The sequence below is a fragment of the Penaeus vannamei genome, chromosome 14 (genome assembly GCF_042767895.1).
Source record: "Penaeus vannamei isolate JL-2024 chromosome 14, ASM4276789v1, whole genome shotgun sequence".
Lineage (NCBI taxonomy): Eukaryota > Metazoa > Arthropoda > Malacostraca > Decapoda > Penaeidae > Penaeus > Penaeus vannamei.
In genome coordinates this window covers 39,537,092-39,564,591 of record NC_091562.1, presented here as the reverse complement: position 1 = coordinate 39,564,591, position 27,500 = coordinate 39,537,092, and the positions used below count along the sequence as shown (strand labels likewise).

Here is a 27,500-nt window from a genome sequence, read left to right as displayed (position 1 = left end):
CTCTCTCTCTCTCTCTCTCTCTCTCTCTCTCTCTCTCTCTCTCTCTCTCTATCTCTCTTGGTCTGGATGTCTTTCGTTTTCTCTAGCGTGGAATTATCTTCATTTTTATTTCTCATTGATCTTTATTCGTCTTCTGTGTCTCCTTATTTATTTTCTACGTATCCTCTTCGCTGTCTATTTCCCCTTGCTATTTCTCTAACTTTCCCCCTTTCTCTGTCTCTTTATCTTTTCTTCTGTCTGTCTCTGACTTTTACCCTGTCTCTTTCTTTCCTCGCTGTCTTTCTATCTTTCTAACTACTTTTTCTCGCTCTCGTTCTTCCATCTTTGTCTTTCCCCATTTCTACTTTATATTCCTTTCGATTTTCCTCGTTTTCTTCGTTTCTCCCGTTCCGTTTTCCCCGTCATTGGACTTCCTTCCGTTCCTTTGCTCAAACACGGGGAGGAAAACGAAGAAAATCTCAAATACACGCATTTCTATCTTATCTATTAATCTATCTTTCATTTGTAGGTTTGCTTTTAACATTTTCTCGTGTCCCAGTTTAGACTTTGGGTTGCCTCTCTCTCTCTGTCTGTGTCTCTCTTCCTCTTTCTCATTTCCGAGTCCTCTTTATCTTTCTGCTTAATTTAGTCTTTCCTCACCATTTCCAACCTCCAACTTTTCCCTCTCTCCCTCACCCCCCTCCCCCATCCACCCAGTTCTTCTGCCCCACCCATAACCCCACGTTTTCCCCCTTCACTCTCCACTTTACCCCTCTCACCTCCCCTCCCCCCATTCTCCTCCCTCCACCCCCACTACCTTCCCCCTCCTCCCCCATTCTTCCTCCTCTCCTCCCACTCCCCACTTTCCTCCCTTCGCCCCAACTACCTTCCCTCCTCCATTCTTCCTCCTCTCCCCCCACTCTTCCCTTTTCCTCCACCTCCACTCCCCGCACTACCTCTCCCTCTCCTCCCCCCACCCCTACTACCACCCCCTCCTCCATTTTTCCTCCACCTTACACCCCACTACCTCTCCCTCTCCTCCCCACCCCCTACTACTCCTCTCCTCCCCCAATCTCTTCCTTTTCCTCCCCCCCACCCCTACCCTCTCTTTCTCCTCCCCCCACCCCCTTAGTCTACCTCCTCCCTCCTTCCTCCCACCCCTCCTCACTACCACCACCCACTCCATTCTTCCTCCACCCTACCACACCCCACTACCTTCCTCCTCCCACCCCCACCCCTTACTACCCTACCACCCTCCCCCATTCTTCTCTCTCCCTTCCCCTTTCCCTCCCCCCACCCCTAATACCTCTTCCTCCTTCCCACCTCACCCCTCACTTTTCCTTCCCTCCCACCCCACTCCACTACCTCTCCCCCCTCCTCCCCCACCCCACCCCCCACTCTCCCCATTTCCTCTCTCTCCCTCCACCCCCTCTCCCCCTTTCCTCCCCCTCCCCCGCCCTCCCTGTCACATGTTTCTTATCGCAAGGCCTCGCTCGCACGCCCCATATCCGCCGGGCAAACATCTTAATTACCCGACACATTCCCCGATAAAGAGTTAATGGTTTATGATCAATAACGGGTTTATGCCCGCCATCGGTCATGACTTCTCCCCTCCCCCCTCCCCCCTCCCCACCCCCTTCCCCCCCTCTCTCTCCTCCTCGCCCCGCCCCCGCCCACCTCTGATGTGTATAGCGTGTGTTTGTGTTTGTGTGTTTGTGTGTGTTTGTGTGTGTTTGTGTGTGTTTGTGTGTGTGTGTGTGTGTGTGTGTGTGTGTGTGTGTGTGTGTGTGTGTGTGTGTGTGTGTGTGTGTGTGAGTGAGTGAGTGAGTGAGTGAGTGAGTGAGTGAGTGAGTGAGTGAGTGAGTGAGTGAGTGAGTGAGTGAGTGAGTGAGTGAGTAAGTGAGGGTGAGAGTGAGAGTGAGAGTGAGTGTCCGTGTGCAAGTGTGTGCGTGTGCAAGTGTGTGCAAGTGTGTGCAAGTGTGTGCGTGCTTACGACCTCATCCGCGTGCGCCCATATGTGTAAATCAAAGAATAAAAGGAGAGTAAACAGGGGCCCTTGTCAACCTCGTAAAATAATTCCCCTGTTCCTAATTAACCTGCAATCACCATAATGAGATAACGACCATTTACCCTCCTATAACCAGTCCTTCACCACTTAAATTATTCACCCTTTGTATCCTCCGATCATCATCACAAAAAAAAAAATATATAATTAATAACAGAAGACGAAGATAATGAGAGCAAAGTCACACCCTACTTTACGATATCAATTACGAATAAAAAACTATGATGGCGTTTATCATCAATCAAATAATTAAACTTTGTATCTTATTATTCTTTCCATTAGCATTATCTTTTATGACTTCCCTTTAATCTTACACAAATGAGAGGGAATACAAATCGTTCCCAAAAAGCAATTAATACGAGAAATAATTAAGACAAGACATATCAAACAAAACACGAAAAAGAGAAAAAAACAGAGCAAAACAGTCAACAATTCTATAAAAAAAAATAACACGCAGAACAGTACAAAACATTATAAAAACAAAGAAGAACAAGATCTTAAAAACAATTTGAAAAAACAACAACTTCCTTCTTAGCCGTAAAACCAAAAACAATAAATAAATACAAAATAAAAATAAATCACAACAGAAAAATATCTTTTAAAAAAATAATAAAAGAACTACCTTCTCCCGCGGCTTTCTTAGCCGTAAAACGTGACACAAAAAAATAATAATAATAAAAAAAAATAATAAACAGAAAAAAAAAAAAATGATTAAAAGAGACCCCCCTCTCGCATTTTTTTCCTTCTTCTTTTTCCTTCTTTTCCCCCCGCAAAACGTACCCCAAAAGCGACACCCGAAGACAACTTCCGGCGGGAGATGAGAGCGAATGAAGACTCTGATAATGATATCAAAGACACCACTTTTTTTTTTTTTATTATTACGCTTTCTTGACGCTGCGATGAAAAAAGTGGCATCGACGATATCGCATAAAAATATCTAGCGGAGGGGGGTGGGGTGGATGTTAAGAACCAAGGTGAGGGGGGGGAGTGGAGGTGGGAGGGGGGAGATTTGGAAAAGGGGGGAGAGGAGAGATTGAGAGGGGAGTTGGGAAGGGGGCAGGGAGAGTTAAGAAGGGGGAAGTGGGAGAAGAGGGAAGGGAGAGGAGAGAGTTAAGAAGGGGGAGGAGGGGTTAAGAAGGGGAAGTGGGGGAAGAGGCAGTGGGGGAAGAGGGGAAGGGAGAGGAAGAGTTAAGAAGGGGAGAAGGAGGGAAGGGGAGGAGAGAGGAAGGAGTTAAGAAGGGGAAGGGGGCAAGGGGGGAGGGAGAGAGTTAAGAAAGGGGTAAGTGGGGGGAAGGAAGGGATAAGAGGAAGGGGTAGAGGAAGAGTTAAGAAGGGGGAAGGGAGAAGGGGGAGGGAGATTTGGGAGTTAGGAAGAGTGGGAAGAAGATGGAGCCCGTGTGAGACCGTACTCTTGTCATCTGGATTCTGATGCTGTGAATCTAATCCCTTGATTGGCATTCCACCGTGATTTTCCTTCAGCACGAGTATTTGCGCTTGCATGCACATACCCGTACCCATACCCCCTATACACACAAACCCACAACATGGACAAACGAAACAAACAAACAAACAAACACCAATCTCCCTACACCCAACACCCACCTCGCGACGGAGGGGAATTCCCCGCCCTTCACACGCGCCGCCGCCGAGAACCAAATCGCGCGTGACGGCCGCCCGGAGACCACTTCGCCTCGCAATTCGGAAAAAAAAAAAAAACGTGCGCGAATCTCGTCTCTATGGACTAGGCGATGAGAGACTGAACTGGAATGCCGCGATCCAACAGCCGTACTTGGGGTTTTCTTGCCGCGTCCGTGCTGTAGATACATACATACGCACTACTGTACACGCACACGCATTACACACCACACATCACACACACACATACACTACACACACACACACACACACACACCACACACACACACACACACACACACACACACACACACACACACACATACACTACACACACACACACACAAAATCAATCAGTTACGAAAAATCAATTATTTCTTTTTTTACAACTGCATTAATCCTTCGCTTCTTCGACCATTCGCAATCGACTCTGAATCATGAAAAAAATCGGGAAGTTTCTGGATGATCTCACTTCCCGTTCCTCTCTCTGGAGGAAGAGGAGGTGGAAGAAAATGAGAAGAGGAAGAGGAGGAGGTGGAAGAAGAGAAGAGGAAGAGGAGGGGGAAAAGGAGGGGGAGGAAGAGGAGGAAGAGAAGGAGGAGGATGGGGGGAAAGGAGGAGGAGGAGGAGGAGGAGGAGCATGAGTAGGAGGAGGACGAGGAATAAGAAAAAGATAAGAAAGAAATTGATGGGAAAACACGGAGAAGAAAAGAAAGACAAATACAAATCAAGCACCAATCACGAGAAAGAAGAAGACAAAAGAGAACGCAATCGAAGCGCAAGTAACGAAAAAAAAAAAAAAAAAAAAAAAAAAAAAAAAAAAAAAAAAAAAAAAAAAAGGTCAATTCCCCACCACTTTATCTCCTCCTCTCCCCATCCCGACCCAATCTCAGCTATCGCCTGACCTTCATCAGACTCCCAATCAACGCCATCATCTGGTCATCCTCCTCCTCCTCCTCGCCCTAGACGCCCGATCGAAAAGCCACAAAGTCACAATCGCTTCTCCATTGTTCTCCCGAGTTCTTCTGAACAGGACACCCTTCGCCCTGTTCTTAAAACCTCTCCAATCCGATTCGATTTCTTGGGATTCTGGGAATCTCGCCTTTTATCCAATCAAGCTGAGATCCTTCTCCTCAATCTTCCCTATTCATCTCCTCTTTCTTTCTTCTTCTTCTTCTTCTTCTTCTTCCTCTTATTCTTTTTTTTCTTTCCTTCTCTTCTTCTTCCTTTTCTTCTTTCTTATTATTATCATTATTATTCACCATTATTATCATCATCACCATCATCATCTTTGCACTCTAGATGGAAGACACTTACGAGGGAAAAAAGAGAAAAACACCCCCAAAAAAGACACAGGAAAATCTGAGTTGGATTTTGGTTGGGTTGGGGATGGTTGAGTAATATGGGTAAATAATAATTTTGATGATTAGAAAAAAAACAAAAAAAAACAAAAACATGCCAAAGTTATGACATCACTTTAAAAAATAATGTACTCAACAGCTACCAAAAGTTATCTTTTTCGACATACTAACCAAGCAAGATCCCAATTCACAATAACTTCAAACCCTAAAACACACACACACACACACACACACACACACACACACACACACACACACACACACACAATCTTAACCATCACAAATTCACCACAATATCAAACGCAACAAATTCGCTACTCGCCCGTATATCATTAAGGAAAATAAGCCTCATTCTGTCGCTAACTGATTCACCGGAAAATGCCGAGGTAATTATTCTGGAGATGACCCATTAACTAGAATAATTACAAGCCTTTACGGGATGAAATTAAGCGAAGTCATTTTATACACGCTCTGGCCACGTGATGAGAGAGAAGGGGGGAGGGAGTGGGGGGGAGGGGGGTGGGGAAGACAGGGAGGGAAAAGATAGAGGGGCGTGGAGTGCGGGGGAGGAGGAGGAGGGGGGGGGAGATATATGGGATGGAAAGGAGGCTAAGAGAGAGATAAAAAAGAATGATTTATGGGCCATGTGTTCGAGAAGCGAATGTAAGCCAAACTGTCTATATAATTTGCCTTTAAAAAAAATTCAATTCACAAATAATTAAATTCGCGAGCCTAAACATCACAGAAAATGGCAAAACAAAACATATTCACAAACGACGTCCATGAATTCCAGCCCAAACACCAATATCAAAGCCCTTACAAAAAAAAAAATCATCTACCTGTGGAAAATCTACGGACTCCGCACGCCACATTTCACTACCACGCCTTTTTTTATCTCCCAAATAAACAACTCGAAGTTACCAACAAATCCTCAAGAGATCAAGGCAACCATCAGGGTCTTAGAGCTACTACCTATTTACATCACCTCTAAGAAAATCTTTTACGAGTCTTAACCCTAAGAGTACTTACTGTCTGTTGGACTCCACAGTAAGTAAATGACACTAATTCTTGACGGCAATGACATTGACAAGAAATAATAATGATAATAATAATAATAATAATAATAATAATAATAATAATAATAATAATAATAATAATAATAATAATAATAATAACAATGTCAGCAACTAAAACTATAATGACAGTGAAATAATATCAATAACAATAATAACGATAACAATAATAACAACACCACCCAATCCAACCGGACCACGAGCCACCTACCCGGATCCTCCTCATGGCGGCCACGATTTCCACCCGGCTTGTTGGTCGCGGGACGTCGAGCGTTCCGATGTACTGCGGGAGGGAAAGAAAAGAAAAAAAATCGTTAGATTATGAAAAACTTCCAACCATTCGTCTAACTGCTAAATAGCCTCCGCGGTCAGAAGGCACGTTGAAGAAAACTTTTAGCAACGAATAGAAATGTAAAAATGCCGGTAGTAATCTGTAAGAAAAAGATAATAAAATAAAATAAAATAAAAGATAATAAAATAAAAGTAATCTGTACAAATGGAGAAGAGATCTGTTGGTGCAAACGTAATTAATGTATCTGAAGTAATTGATGAGAATATAACATGTCTTCATGTTACAAACACAAATATCAAAAATACTTACGCTAAAACAATAATCTGTACATAAAAAAGTGAATGTTTACACACATATCCATGTACACAAACAGTTAAAAAAGGAATAAGAGTTGGAAGATGGAGACAATGGATGACAATCAGTATTTAATCAGAATAAATACCTATATAATCATATAATAATGTCCTTTTCCTTTTCCATTATCGCTGGAAACCTTCATTTTTTCCTTTTTATAACAGCTTTTAACAATCATTTTCTCACACATCGAGTTCAATGGGGACGTCGACGCACCTCATACTCTGAATCCTCATAAAACCTCACTCTGAATCCTCATAAAACCTCATACTCCAAATCACCATAAAACCCCACACTCTGACCCACCATAAAACACACTCCGAACCATCACACACGTACACAAAATCCCACAACCTCCCCACCATAAGAAAGAAAGAAAGAAAGAAAAGACTTGTCCTCCTCATCCTCATCCTCACACAAACCACCGAAATTCTCTCCCTCCCTCTCTCTGTCTCTCTGTCTCTCTCTCTCTCCCTCTCTCCCTCTCCCTCTCCCTCTCCCTCTCCCTCTCCCTCTCCCTCTCCCTCTCCCTCTCCCTCTCCCTCTCCCTCTCCCCTTCCTCCCCGATCCTTCCCTCGCCCTTCCCAAGCGTAGCAGAATCCTTGGCGAGGGAATCTGGGGCGTGTCAGCATATCAATGTGGTTGTCAGCGGCTCCGTTCCCTACTGCGGAAGGAGGTGGGGGGGGGGGGGGGGGCACAAGACGGATAGAGAGAGGGAGGCCAGATAAGGAAACGGAGAGAGAAGGGAAGGAAGAATGAGAGAATGAGAGATAGTGTGGGGGGAGGAGGGAACTGATGGATGGATGGATGGAGGGAGGGAGATGGGGAGGGAGAGGGCAAGGGAGAAGGGGAGAGAGGGCGAGAGAGGAAGGGAGGGGAGAGGGGCGGGGGGGGGGGGGGGCACAAGACGGATAGAGAGAGGGAGGCCAGATAAGGAAACGGAGAGAGAAGGGAAGGAACTCCGAATGAGAGAATGAGAGATAGTGTGGGGGAGGAGGAAAGGGAACTGATGGGAAATGGACTCGTCCTCCTCATCCTCGTCCTCACACAAACCACCGAAATTCTCGCCCCCCCCCCTCTCTCTTTCTCTCTCTCCCTCTCCCTCTCTCCCTCTCCCCTTCCTCCCCGATCCTTCCCTCGCCCTTCCCAGGGAGCGTAGGGAGATCCTTGGGGAGGGAGATCTGGGGCAAGGGTCAGCATATCAAGGGGAGGTTGTCAGAGGGCGAGACTGAGGAAGGGAGGGGAGAGGGGCGGGGGGGGGGGGGACAAAAGACGGATAGAGAGAGGGAGGACAGATAAGGAAACGGAGAGAGAAGGGAAGGAAGAATGAGAGAATGAGAGATAGTGTGGGGGAGGAGGAGGGAACTGATGGATGGATGGAGGGAGGTAGGGAGATGGGGAGGGAGAGGGCAAGGGAGAAGGGGAGAGAGGGCGAGAGGAGGAAGGGAGGGGGGGGGGGGGGGGGGGGGGGCACAAGACGGATAGAGAGAGGGAGGCCAGATAAGGAAACGGTGAGAGAAGGGAAGGAAGAATGAGAGAATGAGAGATAGTGTGGGGGGAGGAGGGAACTGATGGATGGATGGATGGAGGGAGGGAGATGGGGCGGGGAGAGGGCAAGGGAGGAAGGGGAGAGAGGGGGCGAGAGAGGAAGCGGGAGGGGAGAGGGGCGGAGAGGGAGGGGATATGTCCCTCCCCCTCCCTCTCCCACCCACCCCCTCTCTCTCCCTCCCTCTCCCACCCAACCACCCTCTCTCCCACCGACCCCCACCCTCTCTCCCACCCACCCCCTCTCTCTCCCTCCCTCTCCCACCGACCCCCACCCTCCCCCACTCCCTCTACAATGAACAAACCACTGAAACGGGGAGCCAATCGCGTCCTTCTCGCCCCTTTCCGTGGCGTGTTTGTTCTTCCTTTATCACTTCGTCTCATTAGCTGTAATAAGGACGACGCGGCGAAAGAGGAGGCTGTGATTGCGAGACGTCCAAAGGCAAAGGGAATTTGCATTTGGAGGATGGAGGATGTCGGGGGAACAGGTCATGGGGGAGGAAGGTCTCCCTTCCTCTTTTAATTATGTTTGCCTCTCTCTCTCATTCATTCATCCAATAAAAAAATATATATGAATGTGCACACACACACACACACACACACACACACACACACACACACACACACACACACACACACACACACACACACACACACACACACGCACACACACACACAAATATGTGCGTGTATATATATACACGCAAATATGTGTGTACACCCGTGTGTTTGTGTGCGAACGTGGCTCCTTCGCACAAAGTGTCCTTCATACATTTTCAATTTCCCCTCAAGTGAGAACGACACGGGATAAAAGGCCGGCGGTCGCAAAACAGGACAAATGCCTTGTTTACATTATCTCCTCTCCAGCCAAGCAATTAAAACGTGCGCGCTGGCCGGGGCCGCCTGCCGCGCACCCACTCGAGCGGCTCCAAGGCCTCGCGATCAGAGCACGAACCGCGGGGAATGCAGACCATCCAGGCTGTCACGCCCGATACAGCGAGAGAACAGATTTTGAAAAGAGAGAGGACGCATACACGCCTTTCCTTAGTCATCTGCACCCACGCACGTACGTACTTGCATGCAAACACACACGCAGTACATACCTACATATACCAACAAGCAAAACAAACACACACCAATAAACAAATATCCCAATCAAACGCCTCCTTACACCCCTATCCCCTACACACACACACACACACACACACACACACACACACACACACACACACACACACACACACACACACACACACACACACACACACACACACCTTTCCCCATCCACAACCCCAACCCCCCTAACCTCCCCTCCCCCTCCCCCTCCTCACAGTACAACCTCGACCACTAGCAGACGCCCAGAGTCACTCAGGTGGTTCTCATTACCCGACGACTCAGCCCACAGGTATTCCACGCTTTTTTTTTTAACTCCTTTTTTTTTCTTTTTATTTCGCGTTTAAGAGGAGAGTGTTTAACGTATTCAGGCTGCTATTGAACGCTCAAGAATAGAACGCTGTAATTTAGTTCCTTGGCATTCTTGGTCGATAATTAATCCCGCGTCGCGAGGTTTAAGTATGGGAAGAAGATAATATCGGCTGGGATTTATGCCACCGCGGGGGAGGGGGGGGGGCGGAGAAGAAAGGAAGATGGGGGAGGAGAGAAAGAAGAAAGACAGAAGGGGAGGAGAGGAGAGAGGGAGAGTAGAAAGGAAGATGGGAGGGGGAGGAGAGGAGAGAGAAGAAGAAAGGAAGTAGTGGAGGAGAGATAGACGAAAGATAGAAGGGGATGAGAGGAGAGAGAGTGAGAAGTAGAAAGGAAGATGTGGAAAGGGGGTGGAGAGGAGAGAGGGAGAGAAGAAAGGAAGAGGGGGGAGCATGAAAAAGAGAGGGAAGAATAGGGAGAGAAAAGATGTAAAAAGAGAGAAAATGTGAGGGAGGAATATGGAAAGGTACAGAAAGAAGGATGGAAAGAAAGAGAGAAAGAAACAACAACAGATAAATAGATATAGATAGTGCAAGAGAGGATGAAACAGACAAAACAATAAACGGAAGAAAGACGACCACAGTAGCATGAGAATTAGAGAGAAAAAATACCAAAAGAATACCAAGAGAAAGAGAAAGATGAATAGATAACCACAAAGATAAGAAAAAAGAGAGAAAAGTGGCGAGCAGAGAAAAAACTCCATTTTCCTTATCTCTCACCATCTTCCTTGGTGTTTAACCTACCCCAGCCCTTCTTGTCTTCGCCCTACTCAACTTATTTACAAATTTGGTTCGCATGTTTCTCTCTCTCTCTCTCTCTCTCTCTCTCTCTCTCTCTCTCTCTCTCTCTCTCTCTCTCTCTCTCTCTCTCTCTCTCTCTCTTTCTCTTCTCTCTCTCTCTCTTTCTCTTCTCTTTCTCTTTCTCTCTCTCTCTCTCTCCTTTCTCTTTCTCTCTCTCCTTTCTCTTTCTCTCTCTCCTTTCTCTTTCTCTTTCTCTCTCTCCTTTCTCTTTCCCTCTCTCTCTCCTTTCTCTTTCCCTCTCTCTCTCCTTTCTCTTCTCTCTCTCTCTCTCCCTCCTACAAGTTCCTTTTTTCATAAAAGAAAAAATCCGTCACGCCATAGTCTTTTTATCGTCAGTTTTAACCGAACTTCGTCTTCGTCAACATCAGCCTCTCTCCCTTATCAAAATTACCCATACGCCCTTTGAACGTCATTCATGATTATGAAAAAAAAAAAAAAAAAAAAAAAAAAAAAATGGCTTTCCATTTTTGCTCCATCTCCCTTCTCTCTCCTTTTTTTTTTCTCTCTCTATCCTAATTTCCCTCCTCCTCCTCTCCCCCGCATTCCTCCCCTCACTCCTTCCCCACCCCTTCTCCTACACTCCCTTGCCCCCCCCCCTCCTTTCGGCTCCCCTTCTCTCCATATTTCTTCCTCAATCCCCTTCCCCCCACCTCCCTACTCCCTCACCCTTTTCCCGCTGCCCTTCTCCTTACTACATTACCTCCAATCTTTTTCCTCCCTCCTTCCTCGCACCACCCTCCTTTCCCTCTCCCCCCTCCCCTTCCCTCACGTGCACTGCGCCCTTCTTTCCTTTCCCTCTTCCCCTCTCCCTTTCCTTTGCAATTGCCCTCCTCCTTTCCCCTTCCCCCTCCCCCTTCCTCGCACCTCCCTCCTCCTTTCCCTCTCCCCCTCCCCTTCCTCGCACCGCCCTCCTCCTTTCCCTTTCCCTCTCCCCCCCCCCCTTCCTCGCACCGCCCTTCTCCCTTCCCTCTCCCCCCTCCCCCTTCCTCGCACCGCACTCCTCCTTTCCCTCTCCCCCCTCCCCCTTCCTCGCACCGCACTCCTCCTTTCCCTCTCCCCCCTCCCCTTCCTCGCACCTCCCTCCTCCTTTCCCTCTCCCCCCTCCCCCTTCTCGCACCTCCCTCCTCCTTTCCCTCTCCCCCCCTCCCCCTTCCTCGCACCGCCCTCCTTTCCCTCTCCCCCCTCCCCCTCCCTCCTTTTTGCACAAACCATCCCATCTCGCATTACCCGCTGAGCCGACGAGCCCACAAGTCCCCTCCGTCGGGCGTTCAGTCCTTCGGTCGTCACAAAGGTCGCATCTCCGCCAAACAAATTACAAATCATAATAAAAAACAGGTAAAGGAGAAAAAAAAGCCCAGGAACAGAAGAGAACTGAAGATGACCTTAACAATGAAAAGAGAGAGGGAAAGGCAAGAACAGAAGAGAACTGAAGAGGACCTTAACAATGAAAAGAGAGAGGGAAAGGCAAGAACAGAAGAGAACCGAAGAGGACCTTAACAATTTAAAAAAAGAGGGAAAGGCAAGAACAGAAGAGAACTCAAAAAGGACTTTAATAATGAAAAGAGAGAGGGAAGAGAGGGAAAGGCAAGAACAGAAGAGAACCGAAGAGGACCTTAACAATTTAAAAAAAGAGGGAAAGGCAAGAACAGAAGAGAACTCAAAAAGGACTTTAATAATGAAAAGAGAGAGGGAAGAGAGGGAAAGGCAAGAACAGAAGAGAACCGAAGAGGACCTTAACAATGAAAAGAGAGAGGGAAGAGAGGGAAAGGCAAGAACAGAAGAGAACCGAAGAGGACCTTAACAATGAAAAGAGAGAGGGAAGAGAGGGAAAGGCAAGAACAGAAGAGAACTGAAGAGGACCTTAACAATGAAAAGAGAGAGAGGAAGAGAGAGGAAAGGCAAGAACAGAAGAGAAACCGAAGAGGACCTTCAACAATGAAAAGAGAGAGGGAAGAGAGGGAAAAAGGGCAAGAACAGAAGAGAAACCGAAGAGGACCTTAACAATGAAAGAGAGAGAGGAAGAGAGAGGAAAGGCAAGAACAGAAGAGAACTGAAGAGGACCTTAACAATGAAAAGAGAGAGGGAAGAGAGGGAAAGGCAAGAACAGAAGAGAACCGAAGAGGACCTTAACAATGAAAAGAGAGAGGGAAGAGAGGGAAAGGCAAGAACAGAAGAGAACCGAAGAGGACCTTAACAATGAAAAGAGAGAGGGAAGAGAGGGAAAGGCAAGAACAGAAGAGAACCGAAGAGGACCTTAACAATGAAAAGAGAGAGGGAAGAGAGGGAAAGGCAAGAACAGAAGAGAACCGAAGAGGACCTTAACAATGAAAAGAGGAGAGGGAAGAGAGGGGAAAGGCAAGAACAGAAGAGAACCGAAGAGGACCTTAACAATGAAAAGAGAGAGGGAAGAGAGGGAAAGGCAAGAACAGAAGAGAACAGAAGAGGACCTTAACAATGAAAAGAGAGAGGGAAAGGCAAGACCAGAAGAGAACCGAAGAGGACCTTAACAATTAAAAAAAAAGAGGGAAAGGCAAGAACAGAAGAGAACCGAAGAGGACCTTAACAATGAAAAGAGAGAGGGAAAGGCAAGAACAGAAGAGAACCGAAGAGGACCTTAACAATGAAAAGAGAGAGGGAAAGGCAAGAACAGAAGAGAACCGCCTTTCGTCCCGACCATCTTTCCGAACGTAATTTTCTGGCGTCGTTCGTCTTCGGGGATCGTGTCTGGCTATTTCTGTGTGGGTGGCTATGTAAGTGTGTTTATAAATATCTACGTATTTTCTGGGGCTCTTTTTTGGGGGGTAGAGTCTATTTATGTGTGCGTGTGGCTGTTGGTGTGTATACATAGGGCGTGTGTATGGATAAACACGTACACAAATTACTTATTTCAAGAGGCCAGGTAATAAGTGCACTGCAACATTAATTACTATCAACAATAAAATACAACTTTTCTGTTGCACGCTGGTTTCGGTTCTCATGTTGCATCTCATCAGGAGGAAGGAAGGATGGAAGGAAGGAAGGAGGGAAGGAGAGAAAGAGAGAAAGAGAGAGAGAGAGAGAGAGAGAGAGAGAGAGAGAGAGAGAGAGAGAGAGAGAGAGAGAGAGAGAGAGAGAGAGAGAGAGAGAGAGAGAGAGAGAGAGAGAAGAGTTAGAAACAAAACAACAAAGACAAAAACGGAAAGTGCGAACAAGCAAGACCAGAGAACAGAAGAATACAAATAAACGCCAATAACAACAACACGAACAGCGGAGAGAACCTGACACAATCCCAGAACGGTTCTGGCATAAGCGGAGCTTGTCCTCCTAATCCCCTCTCTCTCGCACCAGAACAAATCACTGTTATCTGTTTACAATGTCTCCCTGGCAAGAACATCTTAGAACACGCCATGAACGGAGGAGAGGGAGAAGGGGGAAGGGGAGAGGGAGGAAGGGGAAGGGGAGAGGACGGGAGGAAGGGAAAGGGGAGAGGGAGAAGGGGGAAGGGGAGAGGACGGGAGGGGGAAGGGGAGAGGCAGAAGGGGGAAGGGGGAAGGAGAGGGAGAGGAAGGGGGAAGGGGAGAGGACGTGGGAGGGGGAAGGGGAGAGGAAGGGGGGGGAAGGGGAAGGGGAGAGGGAGGAAGGGGAAGGGGAGAAGAAAGAGGGGGAAGGGGAGAGGGAAGGGGGGAAGGGGAGAGGGAGGGAAGGGGGAAAGGGGAGGAGAAAGAGGGGGAAGGGGAGAGGAAGAGGGGGAAGGGGAGAGGGAGGAATGGGAAGGGGAGAGGAAGGAAGGGGGACAGGGGAGAGGACGGGAGGGGGAAGGGGAAAGGGAGAAGGGGGGAAAGGGGAGAGGACGGGAGGGGGAAGGGGGGGTGTGAGGCAGGAGGGGGAAGGGGAGAGGAAGGGAAGGGGAAGGGGGAGAGGGAGGAAGGGGGAAGGGGAGAAGAAAGAGGGGGAAGGGGGAGGACGGGAGGGGGGAATTAGTGGGAGGAGAATGTGAGGAAGGGAGGGAGGAAGGAAGGAAGAAGAAGAGGAAGAGGTAGAATTAGTAAGGAAGAAGGAAGGGAGGAAGGTAGGAAAGAAAGAGAAGGAGGAGGAAGAAGAGAAAGAAGAAGAAGAAGAAGAAGAAGAAGAAGAAGAAGAAGAAGAAGAAGAAGAAGAAGAAGAAGAAGAAGAAGAAGAAGAAGAAGAAGAAGAAGAAGAAGAAGAGGAGAAGCGTAGTAATGACTGGTGATGTGCTCTTGTTTCCTTCCGCCTTCATCATTCACGTCTATAAATCTTTCTTCTATCATTTTCCGTGTCACCGTCCATTCTCTCCCCTTTTATTTTGATAATCGCATTTTCCTTATTCCCGTTTCCTCAACCGCTCGCCCCTTCCTCTCTTCTTTGTTCCTTCTCTTACCACCTCTCTTCTCCTGCCCTTCCCTTCCATCTCTTCCTTTGATTCTTACCCGTTATCCTTCCCATCTATTTTTCCTCTCTCTATCACCTCTTCCTACTTCCCCTCACCTCCCCGTATCGCTTCTTCCTCATTTCCGTTACTGCCTCTCCCTCCCTTCCTCTTTCCCCCTCTTATCATTTCTCCCCCTTTTCCCCTCCCCTCTTCACCTATTTCCCTTTCTTCCCCTCCCTCCCTTTTCACCAACTGCCCTCTTCTTCTTCTTCTTCTTCTTCTTCTTCTTCTTCTTCTTCTTCTTCTTCTTCTTCTTCTTCTTCTTCTCTTCTCTTCTTCTTCTTCTTCTCCTCCTCCGCCTCCTCCTCCTCCTTCCTCCCTCCTCCCTCCTCCTCCTTCTTCTCCTCCTTCACTCCATCTTCCTTCTTCCTCCCTTCCTTCCTCCTTCCTTCCCTCCATCTTCTCCTCCTCCTCCTTCTTCTTTCGCCTCCCCCTCCCCACCCCGTCTATTCCCTCTCCTCCTTCCTCCTTCCGTCATTATCATTCACCTCATTATCTTCATTATCGCTAAAAAAGACACAGCTGTTTCCATTCGCCGACTGGTTTCTTATCTTGACTGCTCTATTATACAAATCATCGTTGCTTCTCATTACCGTGTTCTTTCGTTCCTTCACATCGTTCTTTATCTTTTTTTATTGTCGACTATTTTCTGCTGATGCGAGAGGGAGAAAGGGAGGGAGAAGGGAGGGAGGGAGAGAGAAGGGAGGGAGGGAGAGAGAAGGGAGGGGGGGAGGGAGGGAGAGAGTGAGAAATTATATATTATTATTTCTATATTTACATATTTATATATTTATATATTTATATGTTTTTCTATATTATATTTGTGAGATGTGAGAGAGTGAGAGAGTGAGAGAGTGAGAGAGTGAGAGTGAGAGTGAGAGTGAGAGTGAGAGAGAGAGAGAGAGAGAGAGAGAGAGAGAGAGAGAGAGAGAGAGAGAGAGAGAGAGAGAGAGAGAGAGAGAGTGAGAGTGAGAGTGAGAGTGAGAGTGCAGTGAGAGAGAGAGAGAGAGAGAGAGAGAGAGAGAGAGAGAGAGAGAGAGAGGTTCCTTTGCATACATTTTGCTTCTCACTTCCGCTTCACTCTCCTTTCCTTCTTTCTTTCCATCTTTTTTATTTTTCTTTCTGTTCTCTTCCACTTCTCTTCCGTTTCCCGGACAGACTGGAATTTCTTCCGCTTTCCGGCAATTTTCAGTAACAACATGCACCCATATATTCATTTTCCCAGTTCCTCCTCTTCCTCCCAGTTACCCCTTGTTCTCTTCTTTCCCTTACACCCCCTTTCAGTTCCTCCTTCCTATCCCTATTTTTTTTTCTCTCTCCCCTCTCTCCTTCCGCAAACTCCTCTCTCCCTTCCTCTCTCTCATTCTCCTCTTGCACCCTCCCTAGTTCCCCCCTTCTACATATTTCCCCCTAAACATGGACTCCTCTTCCCTCTCTACCCTTCCCAAAACAAGTATCTCTCCCTTCTCCCTCCTACCACCCCCCCTCCCTTTCACCCCCCTTCCCCTACCCCCCTCCTTCCCTCGCGTCCCTCCCTACCTACAGGGGGAAAAAAATTGCAATGATTTCCCTACTTCCTAGTTCTTTCCCCCCCCTTATTTTTTCCCCCACAGTGGTTCATTACCCAGCCAAGGAAGCAAGTTCCCGCCCATCCGGTCATGCTGTTTCCGTGTCGTGGCGCTGAACCGGTTCTTGTTATCCGGAACTTTGCAAGATGGCGGAATTTTAGGGAAAAATGCGTGATATCGAAGTTTGTTATCCGAAATTCGGTCTTTTTCGGATGATGGATCAGGCGCCGTCTGAGGCTAGAGGAAGGGGAAGAGAAAGGGAAAAAAAAGAAAAAGAAAAGAAAAAGATGAGATAATCGTATAAAAAAAATGAGAAAAAAATGATAAAATGTGAGAAAGAACAGAAACAAATGAGAATCAGATAGACATAGAACGAAAAAAAGAGAAGGCAACAAAAAGAACAAAATACCGAGACTCATCGCACCGAAGACTTCAAAGATCCTTCGCCGCCCCCCCCCCTTCCACCCCTTCCACCCCTCTCCAAGTCTCACGCGAGACTCCCAGCCCCTCGCTGCTTTCAGTCACGCCCAAGGAGCGCCCTGCCGCTTCCGTCTCCTTCTTCTCCTTCTTCTTCTGCTCCTTCGGGACGAGGAAATCTCACGCCTCAGCTCTCAAAGCCCTCTCTCTCGGATGGCTTCCCTCGGCTCCCTCGGCTCGCTGCTTCACTTCCCTGAGTCGGAGTTTCCTTCACCACACTGTAATCGTACGTCTATATGCTTGCTTCTGGCTTTAAAAGCACGCAGGAGCACTCAGACGCGCTTACAGAGCAAGAAGTGTATTTGCAAACACACACAATCTAGAAATATACACATCAAAGCCAGACAGACACCCACACAAATATCACTTCACATACATAAACAGACTAACAAACATACATAAAACGTTCTTTTTTTGCAGTTCTATACAGGTTCCCCCTCCCGCCCGCCATCCTTCTCCTCCCGTTCCGTGTCCTTTGCTCCAGAATAATTTACCTCTCGAAAGACCCGACTTTCGTCACGACAGAGAAATCACGGCCGTTACTCCCGGGTTACCGCGGTTGGCACTCATTACCAGCTGTACCGCCAGGCGACCGAGGGCGATGCTGGTTATCGGCGCTAACAAACGAGATGCCGCCGCCGATGCTCGCTATATACGGACCTACCTCGTTATCACAGACCACCTGGTTATAGCACCTGATCCTCGTTATCAAATCAACCATCTAGTTACCGCTGATAATTCTTGTTATCAACGGAACTACCGCGTAACCGTACCCGATGCTTGTTAACGGAACTACTAACGACTTACCGACGCTGCTAACCAGATCGTCGACGGCGCTGATGCTCGTTACCGTAACTCCTCTCGTGACGCCAGCGAAATAAAGGCTGCAGGATGTTGGTAATAAGGGGAAAATCACCAGCGCGTTCTGCAAGTCATGCTCGCTATTGTCGCTTGAACATCATGGATTTGATTTGATTTTTTACTTTTTTTTGTGGGGAAAGTTTGAGGAGAAAGAGACAGAGCGAGAAAGACGGAGATGGAGAGAGCAAGGGAGGGTGAGAAGCGATGAGAATGGGATAGAGAGAGAATGCAAGGATGAGAGGTAGGACGAGAGAAAATAAATGAAAATAGAAATGAAAAGGAAAAAGACAGACATCAAAGAAAAACAGAAAACATACGAAAGAGAAGAAGAAACAGTTGTGGAAAGGTATGAATGAGAACGAATATCTTCACACACAAATACAGAGAGTATGGTTTGACCGGTTCATTTCATATCTTTCGCCAGGAATATTATTTCCTGACGAAGATATAATCGAAACCGGTCAAATACATCTCTTGTATTGTGAAGATATTCGTTCTCATTCATACCTTTCCACTTTTGTCCACATGAATACGGTTCAAGAAGAAACAGACAGCAGGAGAAGCACGACGAAGGCCAACTGTCATAGACCTAGAACCAGCAGCAGAAGAGAGAGAGAGAGAGAAAGAGAGAGAGAGAGAGAGAGAGAGAGAGAGAGAGAGAGAGAGAGAGAGAGAGAGAGAGAGGCAAAGCCCCCCTCCCCCCACACTTTAAAATAAAAAGTAAAAAAAAAAAAACTCGAGACATCATTAACCTCGAGCCACTAAGCATCCTTCATCGAAAAATACCTGACATCATTAAGAAAGTCTCGGCTGACCTTGAGACGGTTTAAAAATATACAAATAAATAAAAGACTTTCCCGCCACTGCATTACCGAGCCAGGAATAAATCACCACAATGTGCTCTTAATTTTACAAATAAACTGGCCTCGGTTTCCAAAAACAAACAAATGCATAACAAGAGCACTCTCTCCTCTCTCACCCCCCCCCCCCCCAACATAGTCACGTAAACATACATAGGTAAACACAAAGCTACCACACACATATATGCAAATAACAAGCACAGACGCCACACAGAAGCGAAACGTACACACAACCACACACAGCTACGTACACGCACACACACACACAGCCACACAACCACACACAGCTACATGGACGCACAGACACCCCGTACAAACACTTACTAGCGCACCCAAACAGACAGACAAACACACTCTCTCACACACAATAAACACGTCCGGCCATGCTGAATGCTACAACACACCTGCTTTTGTTTATACGGGAACACCGGCCGCTGGCTAAGGTTACCCGCGCCGTCCCAGCCAGGTTTTCTTTGGGAGGGGAGGGGGGAGGGAGGAAGGAAGAAGGGGGTAAAGGGAGGGAGGGAGAGGAAGGGGAGGCAAAGGGAGGGAGGAGAGGAAGAAGGGTTGGAGAAGAAGGGGAAGAGAGGGAAAAGGAGAGGACAAGGTGGGAGAGAAGGGGAGGCAAAGGAGGGAGAGGTGGAAGCAAGTTGAGGGAGGGAAGGAGGAGGTGGGGGAAGGAGGAGGGAGGGAGAGGGAAAGGGGGGAGGCAAAGGGAGGGAGGGAGAGAGGAAGGGGAGGGAAAGGGGGGGGAGGAGAGAGAAGGGGGAGGCAAAGGTGGAGGAGAGGGGCAAAGGCTGAGGGAGGAAGGAAGAGCAGCAAAGATGGAGGAGGCGAGGAGAGGAAGGAGGGGGTAAAGGGAGGGAGGGAGAGGAAGGAGGGGGAAGAAGGGAGAGGGACGGGGGGGGAAAGATGATGGAGGGGGCAAAGGGAGGGAGAGGAGAGAAGGGGGAACAAGGGGAGGGGTAAAGCCAGGTGGTGGAGAGAGGGAGGAAAAGGACAAAGAGGATTTAAAGAGAAGCAGGAAAGGAAAGAGAGAAGGAAGGGAAGGAAGTGGGGGAGAAGGAAGAGGAAAAAGGAAAGAGGAGTGAGGGCAGAGAAGAGAGAGAGAGAGAGAAAGAGAGAAAGAGAGAAAGAGAGAAAGAGAGAGAGAAAGAGAGAAAGAGAGAAAGAGAGAGAGAAAGAGAGAGAGAGAGAAAGAGAGAGATCGCCATGACAAATCCCTCGAGCGCCGCCCATCTCCTCTTGCAGCCCTGTCACGTATGCCTCGTCCAGCCACCTCGCACGCCAGCCAAACACTCTGCCACGCTTTTGCAAGACACGGAGAGGGAAGGAAGGGGGGAGGGAGAGGGAGTAGAGGAAGGAGGGAGGCTGGGAGGGAAGGCGGAACCGAGAGGAAGTTTTGCTTGCTAGCATACAAACAGTTTCAGATGTGACATGCACATCAATACAAAATGTCATGAGAATGCAGACGAAGGACACGGCACACACAGACAGATAGGCAGGCAGGTGGTAGGCAGACAGATTAATGCCATGTGACATGATGGACATATAGAAGGCATACATAATTAGCATACACATACACACACACACACACACACACACACACACACACACACACACACACACACACACACACACACACACACACACACAGACACACACAAACCATAACCCCTCCCCCCCCTAAAAAAAACGGGAGAGCAGTTAAGTTAAGTTAACTTAACTCTCCCTTTTTTCAGGAGGGGGTTATTCGAAACCCGGGTAGTAAAATCCGTAGAGTTGTATCACCGCTCGCCGCCGCTTCCTCTATCGATCACGGAATGCCTTCCCCTCGCGGCGGTAATGCTGGCAGAATAATTTCCCGTCGGATCATTTTCCGCGGCGCGAAGCATCGGCAAAAAGTAGTTTCATTTAGCATTTTACAGATTTTTTTTAAGAGCTTAGTACGGCGCGAAACACAGGTGAAAAGTAGTTCCAATTTTGCATTTTACTTTTTTCTTTCTTTCTTTTTCTAAAGAGCTTAGCTGTCGTTAGAATTTATGAAAATATGCAGGAATTCCCATTATTTAGAAAGATAACATATTAGTTCGATGTATTTTCATCCTGTTTCATCCTTGGGAGAGACAAAGGGATAAGCATTTTCTCTTTCATTTTATTCACTCATTCTTCTACATATTTCACCCGGCGCTGATGTGGAAAATGATACATGCACTCTACCATGAAAGCAAGAAACAGAAGGGAAACGAAGAGGAGTGGAGTGGGGGGGAGGAGGAGGAGGAGGAGGAGGAGGAGGAGGAGGAGGAGGAGAAGGAGGGGGAGGAAGAAGAGGAGGAGGAGGAGGAGGGGGAGGGGGAGGGGGAGGAAGAAGAGGAGGAGGAGAAAGAAGAGGAGGACGGGATGCAAAAGCCCCCCCCCCTAAAAAAAATGAAGTAAAAAAGGTAGAAAAAAAATAAAACGAAAACAAAGAAGAAAAAAATAAGACCAGCAACAATAAACGGAAGAAACAGAGGACGAAGAAGAAGCAGAAGGAGCAAACCAAGAAGACAGCCGAGCGCGGGCCTTCCCATCCCCCAAAAAGGAAAAGCCTCGACACTAAAAATTATCGCGAAAGAAAATGGAATTGAAACAAGCACTCCTTTCCGAGGGGGGGGGGGCATTGATCAGCTCTTGGCCGAAAGGAGAAAGAGAAAGCGGCCCCATAATGATGACAAGAATGAAGCGGGCGACGAAGGAGAGGGGGGAAAAGTGGCGGTGAATGAAGGCGAAAATGAGAAGGGAGAGGAGGAAATCATGACAGAAAAATAAAAAGAGGAAGAGGAAACGAAAATTGAAAAGTAAAATACTTTGGAGGGTGAGAGAGAGAGAGAGAGAGAGAGAGAGAGAGAGAGAGAGAGAGAGAGAGAGAGAGAGAGAGAGAGAGAGAGAGAGGGAGAGACCATTGAGACTCAAAAAAAAAAAACACCCCTACAAAATCCAATAAACATAATGCTACACAAAACACCACACTTAAACCAAATAATTAAAAAAAAAAAAAAAAAAAACACCCAATTATAAAAGCAAACACACGGCCGGATAAGACAGGGCAGGTAGAAATCGGATCCCGGGGCATAACGACGGCAGGAACAGACGCTGAAGGTAATAGCAGGAGGCAGGAAGGCAGCCCCCCCCTCCCCCACCCCCCCATGTACCCGCGTCCTCCACAAGGCCTATCTGCCGACGCCTCAGCCGCTCCAGGACGCCTCGGCAGGAAGATCAGCTGATGCTGCCTCGTCTCGTGATACACGCCTCAGCTCTCTGCATTATGCAACAGTAGGCCTGACGCACCTAATCTAATAAGAGATAGATACCCGTTCCCTCTGATGCATTTACGTCTAAACAGCTTCATCTGACAGACATCGACCCATTGGCTCTAAAACCGAACACGTCATCTGACTCTGTAAATAACAATAAACGGGCACTGGAGGAAAGAGCTGGCCCGACGATACCTTTCCGCGCCTTTGAAGGACAGGGAATTGGCTTCTCCTAAAATCATCGAACTCTAAACAGCACACCATTAAACCCAAAGAATATACGTCAAAGAACTGGCTTCTCCTAATATCATCTAATTCTCTACAGCACACCATTAAACCCAAAGTATATACACCTAACAGGAACGTCTTTACACAAGTACTTCTCCAATATCACACATACGTGTCTACCTGGAAAAGAAAGGACGATATAAAAAGAGAAAAAAAATCTCCTCCAGGCATTACTTGAAAGATATTACTGCTGTCTGTTGCTGCCCTTATCTCAAACGCTAAGGGCGGTTTGTCCTGATGAGGGGAAAAAAGAAGGTAAGGAGAGAGAGAGAGAAAATACCAAGAATCATGACAAAAAAGTGCGTGTGGGGAGAGGAAACGAGAAAAAAAGCGATAAGGGAAAGGAATACTAAAAAACGAAAAAAAACGTAAAAACGATGAAAACAAAACAGCAGAAAACAGAATACAAATCTAAAAAAAAGCTCCACCCCCAGGCATTCACTAAGAAGTAAAAGAAGAAAAAAAAGGCAAATACAACACCTGTAAAAGAAAGTGAAAAAGAAAAAAGAGAGAGGAGAGAGGAGAGAGAGAGAGAGAGAGAGAGAGAGAGAGAGAGAGAGAGAGAGAGGGAGAGAGAGAGGAGAGAGGAGAGAGAGAGAGAGAGAGAGAGAGAGAGAGAGAGAAAACCGAAGCCACAAACCGGTAATTTTGACCCATTAAACTACCATACACGACACTGGAACATTTCCCGAGGCCTTCGCTGCGCACTCCCCCCCCCTCCCCCCTTCCTCTAGTTTTCTCAGAATTAAGGACACGAGAACAACGATAATAATTCGATAAACGTGGAATAAAAACGATATAATGGGAGCTGAACGAGGTATGCCATGTCCAGATACGATCACTTGATTGCCTCCCTTGATTCTTATTATCTTTTTATTCGCAATGATAAATATGCATAAAAAAAAGATAAACTGATACTAGTAATGCTGGAAATATGGTGGTTAAATTTGACGTCTGACAATGGGGATGCATCATCACAATTTCTATTATTGAGAAATGAAGTTGCTGCTTATACTTATACTGTTATGTTAACTACACTGACGAAAATAACGATGACCATAATTAGGAAAACAATCAAAATAATAATAAACGGTGCCAATAATACCCAAACAAAATCACGAGAAGAATATAAATAGCCAACCTATGAAGAGAACCTCCCCCCCCCCACCCCCGCCCTACCCATCCATCACCCACATCTATCCTCGTCCTTCCTTATAAGTAAATGTGATATTTTAAGTATTTATAAATCACTTGTTAGTACGTCTGGGAGTGATTTGTTGATTATTTTGAATGTTGATGACACTGGGAACTGAAAAATATGGATAAACACTATGATTTTCCTTGTGAGAGTGTGTGTGTGTGTATATATATATATATATATATATATATATATATATATATATATATATATATATATTATTGAGAACAAGCACAGGATGAAAATATCCACGTTTCCGTTTGTGAAAAACGCAATTCGCTACATTTTCAACAGAGAGCTTTACCTGAGCCTCCAAGAGTCTCTTTAAACACCTGTCCTGTTGCCAAGTGCCGGATAACAAGGTCGAGTCCCCGCTTCTCCATATTGCCGACTCCCATCACGTAAATCCTTCCATGACCTTCCTTACGTAACGGAGAGTCCTGCTTTTGCGCGTATACCGAAACACACACTCACTCACTCACTCATATTTTCACACACACACTCACTCGCTCATACTTATACACACACATACACGCACGCAATCTCTCTCTCTCTCTCTCTCTCTCTCTCTCTCTCTCTCTCTCTCTCTCTCTCTCTCTCTCTCTCTCTCTCTCTCACACACACACACACACACACACACACACACATACACACATTAATATTATCATTGTCACATACTTCATTACAAATCCAGCAGACGCAAATACTCACACAGACGTACACACAAACGCACACACAAACAAACCAGCCCCTACAGAACCCTTTGGGCGCCAGGACTTCCTCCTCCGCACAGCGCCCTCCCCCCTTTCCAAAGCGCCCGATGCCAGACTCCAAATTCCCGTTCCTGATTCGGATTTCCACGAACGGCAGGCAACAGCAGTCACCTGGCAGACGAACGCCCGTTAAAGGCTTCGGAAATTAAAGGGATAAAGTCTGCCAGGTGCACCGGGGGTTCTGACACGGGGGTTCGCAGACGGCTTATCCCCATTGCATAACTCTCTCTCCCTGGGCACGGCCGTGGAGTGACTGTTCCTGGAAGGTGGCGTTCCTCAAACCCATTTTCGGGTCCTGCAACTCTCCTTCAGGTCGTCTCTCTCTCGCTCAGGTGATTCCCTACACGAGCTAGTGTCCTTCGATTACGTTGGCAAAACAAAAACGTATCGGAATAAATTTTAATAAATTCTATTAATAGCCTCTTGGACAATGGAACTTTAATATGGTGACTCCCATATGGCAAGATGACGACCAAACTATCCTTCTTGCCTCTCAACGATCCCGTATAAAAATCTCATTAGCTGACGGCATTTCATGGGCATGCTATAGGAGCCTTTCCTGCATACAAAATAAGCCTTCCATAGGTAAAGGACCTCGACTCTCAACCAAACTACTGATAAATAATTTTCATCAAATATCCTTATCGTCTTTGTCCGCCACCCTGCCACCGCCGACATCTGGCAACCCGCCGTCGATACCTGAGGCATTCCTGGCGATCACACGTTTTTACTTCTCCAAATTTCCATGCCCGATTCTAGAAACACTATTGCATTAACGATGATTCAGAGTGCCAGGAAACTTCCAGGGTGGTAGATAAGAGGGAAAAAAAGGAAGAGATACGAAGAGCTGGAATAAAAAGAGAGAAAAAAGCAGATAGACGAGGTTGTAAGGACAGACAACATGCCTCAAAGGTATTACTTGGAAACGGACAGCCTCAAGACTGCCGTTTATGTAAGTCGGGCAAGGAGCTGGGGGGGGGGGGAAGGGGAGGGGGAAGTGGGCAGGGATATGAAGTGAAGAGGGGGATGAAGAAGGACAGGGGAGAGGGTGTGTGTGGGAGATAGGGTGGAGGAGGGGGGGGGGACTCAAGGTTAGCACACGTTGCCACCGCCCTCTTCCCTTCTTCCTCCATCCAGCCTCTCAGGAAATAGCACTCTCTCCTCCTCGCTTTTCAGAAGCTATGGCGAAAGGGTGGAACAGCCCAGAGCGCGGGGAAAGGCCAAGCACCGCCCGTCTGCTGGTGCCGGTGCCTTAGCATGGCGCAAGCACAGGTACGTTTTACTGGGTACTGGAAGGGAGTGGCCGGCCAGCCCAACGCGGGGGGTGGGGGTGGGGGGAGGCGGGCCCACTGTAAATGCTCCTTCTGCTTCCCTTGACAACTTGGGGCTATTTTTTAGCATTTCGTCTCCTATCTTGCTACTGCTGCAATTCTTAGTGTTTTTATTCCTATCATTACATCATCATCATTATTATTATTGTTATTAGTATTATCACTGTTATTATTATCACTATTATTATATTATTACTATTATTATATTATTACTATTATTATCATCATTATTATTATCATTATTATTGTTATCGTCATCAATAATGTTACCGCTCTCATTCGCTGCTTCTCTCGCCCTTTCTTTTGTCTCCAAGGCGCTGGTGCTACCGACAGGAAACAAGACAACACAGACATGTCATTCTCTCACGTACTCGCGCACCTGTACTCTCCGTCGGCCAATGAGAACCGACCTCTCGACCCGTCGGAGTTTCCCATTGGCTCTCCCTCCTCGGACGCAAATACCCGGCAGTGTAAACGAAGGGATTCCTCATTTTAGCAAGTGTGCAGATTTCGCTTCTTTCTTAAATGACCCCCACCCCTTATCCAACCCCCCACCCCCCTACCCCCTCCTTCCCCTCCCGACAAGGACTATTCATGATGGCTCGACTCATGCAAGAAAGTGGGAGAAGTTGGAGAGAAGAGGAAGGGAATGGGGAGAGAGAGAGAAGGGGAGGGAGAGAGGGAGGAAGGGAATGGGGAGAGAGAGAGAAGGGGTGGGAGAGAGGGAGGAAGGGAATGGGGAGAGAGAGAGTGGAAAGAGGGAGTAGAGAGGGAGGAAGTGGAATGGGAGAGAGAGAAAGAAGGAGGAGTGGATGAGAGGAGAATGTAAATGGGGAGAGAGTGAAGGGAGGGAGGTGGAAGGGAAGGGGGAGAGAGGGAGAAGGGGAGGGAGAGAGGGAGGAAGGGAATGGGGAGAGAGAGAGAAGGGGTGGGAGAGAGCGAGGAAGGGAATGGGGAGAGAGAGAGAAGGGGAGGGAGAGAGGGAGGGTAGTGAGGGAGAGAGGAGGTTGAGAAGGGAGAGGGAGGCTTGAAAGGGAGGAGGGAGGTAAGTGAGGGAGAGGAAGGCAGAGAGGGAGAGGGAAGTAGAGAGGGAGAGGGAGGTAGAGTGGGAGAGCTAGGGAGAGAGGGAAGGAGGGAGGGAGAGAGAGAGAGAAGAGGAAGGAAGATTAGGGAGAGAAAAGGAGGGCCCGAAAGGGTTATAACGAGAGAAAAATGGAGAGGACAAGGGAAAAAATTGGGAGGGAGAAGGGGGGGGGGGTGACATGATGGAAGACAGGTATTCCACCTACTAAGTCTTACAATCAATACTCCAGGTGCGTTTATGTTTGAGCTAATATTGGTTCACCCTAAAAGACACAACAAATATATAGACATAAATAGATGCATATCTATACAGATGTATCTATCTACCTATATATCTATCTATTCACTAGGACACAACCCAACAAACTTGTATAAAACACACACACACACATACCCAAATTTAACTCCCTGCGAACACACACACACACACACACACACACACACACACACACACACACACACACACACACACACACACACACACACACACACACACACACACACACACACACACACACACACACACACACACACACACACACACACTTCATCTCTCAAGACCAAACTTTGCCGAATATTAAAACTTTCCACGTAAACACATAAAGAGTCGGTGCAGGCGAGTGCGGGAGAGGGGGGAGGGGGGGGAGGGACAGGAGGGCCAATGAAGGAGGGATGACCCCCGCCAGACCCCCTTCCCTCGCAACGCCCCCACGACACTGTGTGAATAAAATTGTACCAAGATGACGTCACCAC

At 47.4% G+C, this 27,500-nt stretch overlaps 1 protein-coding gene across 2 annotated transcripts in view; it reads right to left on the bottom strand.

Annotated features, from left to right (window-relative positions):
- Positions 1–27,500, bottom strand: part of LOC113827142 (carboxyl-terminal PDZ ligand of neuronal nitric oxide synthase protein-like) — a 373,830-nt gene that overhangs the window by 61,755 nt on the left and 284,575 nt on the right. For both annotated transcript variants that reach the window (XM_070129932.1, XM_070129933.1), the window contains exon 3: positions 6,325–6,396. In XM_070129932.1, coding sequence (XP_069986033.1) covers positions 6,325–6,396 — 72 coding nt within the window. The remainder of the gene's footprint in view (positions 1–6,324; positions 6,397–27,500) is intronic.